The 8177-nt window shown below is 42.3% G+C and overlaps 1 protein-coding gene across 1 annotated transcript; it reads right to left on the bottom strand.

The window, feature by feature from the left end:
• Window positions 1-712: 712 nt before the first annotated feature.
• LOC114571294 (CASP-like protein 4A1) lies at window positions 713-7732 on the bottom strand. Its single transcript, XM_028602179.1, has 3 exons — window positions 7647-7732; window positions 1718-2167; window positions 713-1181 (listed from the first exon to the last, which is right to left on the bottom strand). Exons 2-3 carry the CDS (start codon window positions 2029-2031, stop codon window positions 713-715), a joined length of 783 nt encoding a protein of 260 aa, XP_028457980.1. The 5' UTR covers window positions 2032-2167; window positions 7647-7732.
• Between the last annotated feature and the right edge of the window lie 445 nt (window positions 7733-8177).

Here is an 8177-nt window from a genome sequence, read left to right as displayed (position 1 = left end):
ACAGACCATTCCCCAACTCGTCTAATACCCGCGCTTTGTCACGGCCCTCTGCGTTAGATGCTGACACACAAGCCACTCAAATGCACCTGTGAGAATGAGACAATTTAAGTTGACCGGACTTAAAAGTCAAGACAATCATATCTAATTACAATAACATAATGATGGCAGAGTTGCGACGGTTCCGCGTGAATTCCCTGCTACTTGAAAACAAAGAAGATGGCTGCTGCTGCTGGCGAACAGTGGTCTTTTGAATCGGCTTCTGGCCGTGACTCTGGAAGACTTGAAGTTAAGCTTTTCTTTGAGAAAAGAACAAAGAACGGCGCTGAAGTCATTCGTAAAAAAGGAAGATGTGTTCAGAGTTTTGCCAACCGGATACGGCAAAAGTTGAATCTATCAACTAGCGTTGCTCTGGTTGGTTGTGGGAATTTGAAAGACAACCGTTTATGGATTAAGCCCTGCCAATGGTGAGTTCTCAGACCCAACATCTTGATGTGGGTCTGGCTTGTCAGGCTAATCCCATAGCACTTTTTGTTCTGAATATCGAGTGCAGTCCCTTTAAAGAAGAATATATGTATACTGCGTACATACAGTATACAGTACTCATGGCAAACACACTCATCCCTGGGTGATTATCATTCCATCAGAAGAATATGTTTTTGGTAATCACTACAGTCTTCTCACATTGGTGACGTCTCCAGTCATGTTCTGGGGGTCAGAGGGACGAGTGTTCAAAAAGGATGACTTTCGAGTGGCTGGAGAGACTGGAGAGTCTGGAGGGCCTGAAAGCGCCGATCCGAGAGTACACGTCTGCGTCTGAGCAGGCGCCCCACGACAGGTGAGGGCTGGGTGGGGTGGTGTGGAACACAGGCAGCGGGAGAGGGAAGGCCAGGACAGCAGGCGCTGGAGAGAGGGACGGTGGAGCGTGGAGCAGTGGCGGAGGCAGGACAGGAGGTGGGGGGAGTGGCAGTGGGGGTGGAGAGGGCACTGGTGGGGGTGGAAGCGGGGTGACGACAGTTGGGGTCACCGGGGTTACGACTACTTGTACAGGTGGTGTAGCTTCAGGGACCGTCCCGTTTTTGCCTGGCAGGTCCTGACGCGACGCAGCGTGTTTGAGTGTGTAGGTGGCGGTGTGGTAGAAGCTGTAGTACTCTAGCGCATGCCTCGCCCCCGCCAACTTCAGCCTGCAGGACACAACACAAACCGACATCAACAACCAACACAATTATTTTTTTCATTTAACCAGGTAAAATTCTCATTGGAAGTAATTTAAAGTGCAACTACCGTTTCTTTCGACCTATTTTCCTATTTTTTTGTGTGTAAGTGATTGATAGGAACAACAATCTTTGAAATTGGTCCAATATTAAGCGTGAACGCTGTAACCGGCATACACAGACCGAGCTGCATTGTAACCCTATAGGGGCAAATGTGCATCGTCAATTTGGTCCGCTAAAAGTGCTTTTTTGCCACTGAAAAATGTCTGACAACAGTATGAAGGATCCCTACAGAGATAGGCCATTTTAAAACCTCTTTAAGACCTTTCTGTTTAACAGCTCTGAGGTTGCTAGCGCTAAACCCACCAGACTCCATTTAAAAAAAAACTATACTTTTAGCGTGTATAGAGCCAAAATGTTTTCACATGTAAATCTGTAAACTATGTATTTATTTCAACCACAACTAGAGTTGTGATGGTTGGAAAAGTGGAAAGACATGTACACACCTGTGTCTCAGCTGCAGGAGTTTGTAGAGCAGCAGCAGGATTACAGCTCCAGCCAGAGTCACCAGAAGCACGGCCACCCTGGCATCCAAGCTCCAGCAGGACTTCCCAGAAGGTCCGGGTGAGCTGCAGGTCCTGGGGGGCTGTGGCGTCTGGAGGGGTCCTTCCATACCTCGCTTAGGATTGACGATGACCTGGACCAGGACGGGCTGGAGAGTTTCCAGCAGGATTGGGTGTCGGTTCCTGAGTACAGCAGTCCTGGGCTTGGGAGGGGTCTGGAGAGGGGTGCTGCTGGTTACCTGAAGACCAGCCTGCATCGCTGCCAGGTTTGATCCAGTGGGAATGAGTGGTGGAGCGTTGTTTGATGTAAATTATTCCCACATGTTGAATCCACTCTGAGAATGCAGGAGTCTCCAAGGAGGTGGCTTCAGATGGCTTTAAATGTCCGATGCTCTGTAACATAAAAGGCTCTCAATCAATCAAAATGAAGCACCTAAGAGTTTAATCTTATCCTGATATTCTCTTTCCTGTTCACTGATCAAACTCCTACTGTTCTGTGTGGTATTTTGACTGTGCTAAAATCTATTTTACCTAATCAACAACCTTCAGTGTATACCGATTTAATTAAGTCCATCTGCATTATTTTCTAGCTCAGTGTTAGAGGAAGCATTTCACTTTAATCACTGAGTGCGACCTTTTGCCCAGGTTGGCCCATGCACCTTTTGATTAGTTGGAGCAGAAAGTATTGAGCCTATGCAAATCTACTTGTGAATCGCATGTCTTGTAAGCTTTTGTTTATTCTGTTGCTTCCAGTACAACTCTGGTCAGAGACTTAATCTGGTCAGAGAGAATTGTACCTGAGGGAACCATCTATATTCTCTGTGGATTTTGCATCTAAACTTAGCACAAAAAGTAAGGAAGTTTGGTAGATTATTTATCTGTCGTAACAATGCTTTTTTTTCAAATGGTGTAAGGATTTGTAAGGAACATGCATATGTGGGATGAGCAGCAGTGCTGAGTATGTGGGTTGCGCCCATAAAAAATCTTCTCTGCCAATGCCAAACAGCTTATTCTTCCATTGACTCGTTTGGTGTTTGGTGGATTGGATGATTGAAGAAACAAGTCAAATTGACAATTGAACAATTTATTCATTTCACAAACAGGAGTCTCAATAGCGTGTGGAAGAACCATACACATCCACAACAGCCTGGCACCTCCTCCTTATGCTGGTCACCAGCCTGGTCTCACTCTGCTGTGGGATGGCATCCCATTCTTCAACCAGCAGTCCTGACTTCAACCCCATTGGACACTTGTGACACATTGTTTCATCTCCATCTCCAACTTATTCCACAATGCACCCCATTAACTGTAAGGCTAAAACTTTTCAAAGTTGTACTATGTTTCTGCGTCCTAAAGTTTAAATCATCACGTAATTCATAACCACCAGTACGTTCTTGGAACCTTCCTTGTATTTGGCTTGGTAACAATTTGTGCCTTGCTTTATATAGCATCTGTATCAATTGGAACTCAACAATGTCATAAAACTTCATGATCTTGGATTTTAAAAATAATGAGTTTGTGTGGTCCAAAAACCCAACTTTATGAATTAGTCAAATAGCTCTTTTTTGCACCATTACTATTGGTTTTAATCTGCTTTTATAAGTACTACCCCATACCACAGAACAATAATGTAAATAGGGCAAAATTAGAGAACAGTATAAAGTATGCAGAGCTTTGATGTTTAAAATATGCTTTACTTTTGCAATTACTGCAATGCTTCTTGATATTTTAGTGATTAAGTATTTAATATGAGAGTGCCAAGTAATTTTATCATCTATAATAACTCCTAGAAATTTGATTTCATGCACCAGCTCTATAACAACACCCTCTATCTCAATTGCTTCCTGAGCTTTGGAATTACCATTTCCAAATATCATCAATTTGCTTTTACTCAGATTTAATGATAATTTATTTTGTTTGAACCACTTATTAACACGTTTGAGTTCCAAGCTTACAATTTGACACAGTTGTTGTAAATCGTTTCCAAATGCCAAAATATTTGTATCGTCTGCAAACAAAATAAAGTAAGTATTTGAGATGTTTTACAAATATCGTTTATATACATGTTAAACAATTTTGGACCCAAAAGGGAACCTATTACACAATTTAGTGTTAGAAACTGCTGTTTAGGATGCAAACCCTCCAAAAAAATTACCCACTTAAACGTACAATATGTAACTTTCTGCTGCTAGGGGTCTCTTAACCAAAACAATGGACAGTAAAACTGGACTTTTGATGACGTTGGGAAGTTACGTGGAATTATGGGAGTTTTTAGTGTTAAACACCTTCGCTGCTGGTTAGAATGCATCAGTTCACGGACGAGTTTACCCATTCAAGTTTATTCACGTTACGTTTAGTAACGTTTATTCATGTTATTGTAATAAAATAGCTACAGTTTCCCCAACATAATTACGTTTTTCTTGATTAGATTTTTATTTGTAGCTGACCAGTTAGCTAGTGAGCCAGCAAGCTAACAGTAGCCAGCAGCTAAAACACAAAATATTTCACATATCAATGTCACCTTTTGGATGGTTTCAACACCTGGGCGGACTAGGTTTGTTGTAATGCTAGCTAACTACTAAACGAGGCTGAGAGACAGGTGTGGGTGGGGATTGCCGACAGCGAGCCAGGACGTTTGATTCCTGTTGTGCAGCAGCAGAACATCTCCCAGCTGCCCGGAATTATCTCCCCTTCACTTTTAAGTAATCTTAACTTTTCGTTTTGGTGCTTAACCCACTTTATGTCGGGTTAATTTAACTAACCGTAAAGACAGACTAAATGCGAAGGGGGGAGAAATTCGGCAGGGAGGAGATTTTTGGCACATACACCTGTAGCGCTACGGAGATGTAGCTACCGCTATGGATGGCCGCTGTTGTGACTCGGTGCTGGGTCTGATATAGTCTGTTTCCCGACGTTTAATTAAACTGCCGTTAGCGTCGTAAGCACCAGGCACTGGAGATAAGTTCTGGCCGGGGGGTTGCTGTAATGAATGTAGCTGGCTGATAGCTGACTGGGGGCTAACGGTAACTAGCTAGCCATATGTCCCGGGGCTGTTGTTAGCTGTCATCCCGACTGAGTCTCTCTGCGCCGGGGGAGTGAGGCAGACAGACCAGGGTGTGCTACTTTGGCTAAATTAGCATTAGATTAATCGTCTATCTATACAGTTAACGTTAACGTTACTAATGAAGTTATTGGTGGGTTAGCTCAGTCCTGTTAGCTGTGGTCGAAATCATAATAAATAATAAATAAAAATAACTTTATTAGCGTGTTGAACAATGTTGTAACCTCATAATGTTACCCACAAAGCATTAGCATCAACGTTAGCACATTGTAATAACGTTAAGCTGGTATCGATATTGAACTTTCAAAATAGATAAGGTCTCTGTTGGATTACTGTGATAAAAAGTGGGATGTAATTAATCACAAAATGATGCTGTATGGCAAAAAAAAGCAGTATTACGGTATTTTTTTTTCTGTGACATTGTATGATTTACAATTACTCCTGAACGTATCATCTTGGTGCAAGTGTTCTGACGGAAATTATAGTAACTACACAGTGAAAGTTTATATGACGCTACTGACGGGCGACTGAAGGAAACGTGAAACGTGTCTGACATTTGGTGGAAACATTTGGGATAGTGTAAGAACACAACTCATATATATATATATATATATATATATATATATATATATATATATATATATATATATAGTGATGTACTACAAGTGTACTCCAGGGTGTGTCAGTTCACGGTGACATCACTGTGGTTACGGGTGCTAGGGTCTCATATTGCCAGACCTTCCCCCACAGCGCTGCGAAGACGGTCTGTCTAGTCCACACAGCATTCCGGGATGGGAGAAAAAAAATCCTCTGGTTTATTGGCTTTTCTTTAAACCAATCACAATCGTCTTGGGCGCAGCGAAGCGCCGGACGGAGCCACGGTGCCGCTGCAAAATAGCCTCGGGAAGGAACTTGTTTTGGTGGAACATGTGTACGTTCAAAGGTTGTTTTAGTCGTGCAACAGAAAATTTTCTTTCATTCAGAATGGACAGACAGTCCAGCTAGCAGTCTGGATTTACCCTGCAGAGATCTGAGGAGCAGTTAACCATAGTCCTCAGAAATCCACCAGAGTTTAAAATTACCTAACCTAAAGGCACCCTGTGGAGTTTTTCTGTAAACTTACATTCAGTGTTTTCACTGTATTGCAATGTGTGTGTATCCTTGGGGCCTAACGTTAGCCGCACACTGACTGCAAATCGCTGCGAGGCCAGATTGGGAGCCTGGCTGTTCACACCAGATGCACATTTCCCTGCACAGGTCACAGAGCCATCCTGCTCTTCTTCACTCTACAGAACGGAATTATTTCATCATGGGTAAGTTTCTAACCTCATGAAATCATAATGTAATGTGTTCATTGCAACTATACATGCATTTTTACACGTGTGGCCCGCTGCAGTCTCTGTCTGTTTGTCTGTCTGTCTGTCCGTCTGTCTCTCTCTGGGCCTGATCGACTGTCTCGCTCTAAACACAGCTGAAAAGTCAATCACCACAGACCTGGGTGTTTTATTTTGAAATCTGTATTATTTTGTAAAGTATCAGGCAGCTGTGGCGTTCCTGTGTTTGATTACCTACCTGGCTTGACACATTCCAAGAGTTGCTGAAACGGCGTGGGCCGACGCAGGCGCTTCACTCCTGATCGCAGCCGGTATGAACAGACAGATTGGATTACATGGGCGCCAAAATTAAAATGGATCTGCTTTATTGCGGTTGGCGCCGCTTCCGCAGCCAGTGTGTCCCGAGCGTAACATATGTTGGGTGCATTTCCATCCTAATGAAACATTTAAAAAGTCTGATTTTTATATTTAAACCTGCAATAACTGATGTTTTGGGGAAAGTGGACACAAGTTGTGAACACAACATTGACATGTCATCACCTTTTAAATTAACATGGCACGCTTGTCAGCAAACAGTTGCTTATATACACATCCAGCAGTTAGGAGCAACATTATAATCCATTTGGAGTCATGTTTGTATCCATCTGATGAAAGTACGTCCAATATTCTCTCTCTTTTAGCTTTAGTTGGGTCTCTACCAACTACCAAGGGAAATATCTGTCTCTTTAGCTGCTAAAAGCTCCACTATGTTCACCAGCTAGTCTCTTAACTGTGTATGTCTGCTGTTTTAGTGCTGAGCAGGTAGTGTACAGTGGTTTTTAGAGCTTTTTCTCTGAAAACCGCTGCCTGCTGCGGCTGAAAACAATGTTATATCCCGTGAGAGTGAACCAAAACAATAAAGTTGTTGTTCGGACAGCTTTAAAACAATGAGCTGGAACTCTGTAAAGCTTTGTAAAGTCGAGGGGAGCTGCAGATTCGGGTAATAATTCCCAAAATGTTCATCACTACGAGTGACCCCTTTCACATTGTGCATTGTTTTCACATAAATATCCATTAAAGCTGCTTTAATACTACATTGTACACATGTCTTTGCTGACACATTAGGCTTACTGGTGCGTCACCACCAGAAACTGTCAAAATAATAGCGTGAAACCATCAGTATGATGTGCTCCATAGCACTATTAGTGGTCGAAAATTCAACACGGTACCTTGTGAGAGATTATGATTTTATGAAGAAACCATGCATTAAATAGAATAATAATCTCAATCTTCAATTGAACTGTAGTTTTCAGACAGTGTCTTTGAACAAGTGAATTCAAGTGTTTCTTTCAAGTAAAAACACTGAACCAAGCAGATATGTACATGTGATAACAAAAACTGTGTCAAATGGACAAATATAAGAAAGAAAAAAAAAACACACTGCTCATAAACTCACTTAATATTGCTCTTAACATGCTGCCAGAAATTTGCAACTTACTTTATTCCAATTTGATGGCGTTGTAGTCGGCACATTCGTAATAAAAACTAAATAGAATACTTGGTTGGGAACTGCGCGGCTTTCCAGGACCAAATGCAAACTCCTGAGCACACACCACCGGGAGGAAGCCAGTGAAAACAGCAGGAAACAGTGCACTTCCCTAACACATGTGACAATGGAATATAGAGATGTGATTGGAGAGCACTTCCTATCGCCATGGTTACAGGAAACTGGTGGAGGATGTCTTTTTTTAAGGACTTAATTTTGGGTCTGCGTGTGGGTCTGAACTAAACACACATGTGAGCTCAGAAGACGGGACTGCTGAGGAAAGAGATAGTTGTTATTCTTTCAGACAAGAATCCCTTCTATATAATACCATCGCACATCATCCATCCATCCATGTAGGATAAATAAAAAGCAAATGAAGCCTCTTGTCACACGTCATACAAGCTGGAACATTAGGATGAAAGTCCAAAACTTGAGGCCCCCAAAAAAAAGGGGTTTATAAAATTTGTTTTTTTTTGTACTTTG

The sequence above is a fragment of the Perca flavescens genome, chromosome 16 (assembly GCF_004354835.1).
Source record: "Perca flavescens isolate YP-PL-M2 chromosome 16, PFLA_1.0, whole genome shotgun sequence".
NCBI classification, from domain to species: Eukaryota; Metazoa; Chordata; class Actinopteri; order Perciformes; family Percidae; genus Perca; species Perca flavescens.
Note: the sequence above shows the minus strand (reverse complement) of the source record. Positions and strands in the feature narration are given on the sequence as shown.

Bases quoted from the DNA above. Each gene is read 5' to 3' on its own strand.
- LOC114571294 (XM_028602179.1), bottom strand. From the start codon at position 2,031: ATGCAGGCTGGTCTTCAGGTAACCAGCAGCACCCCTCTCCAGACCCCT. The intron at 1,182-1,717 runs GTGTGTACATGT...TGTGTCCTGCAG, and splicing joins CTCCTGCAGCTGAGACACAG to GCTGAAGTTGGCGGGGGCGA.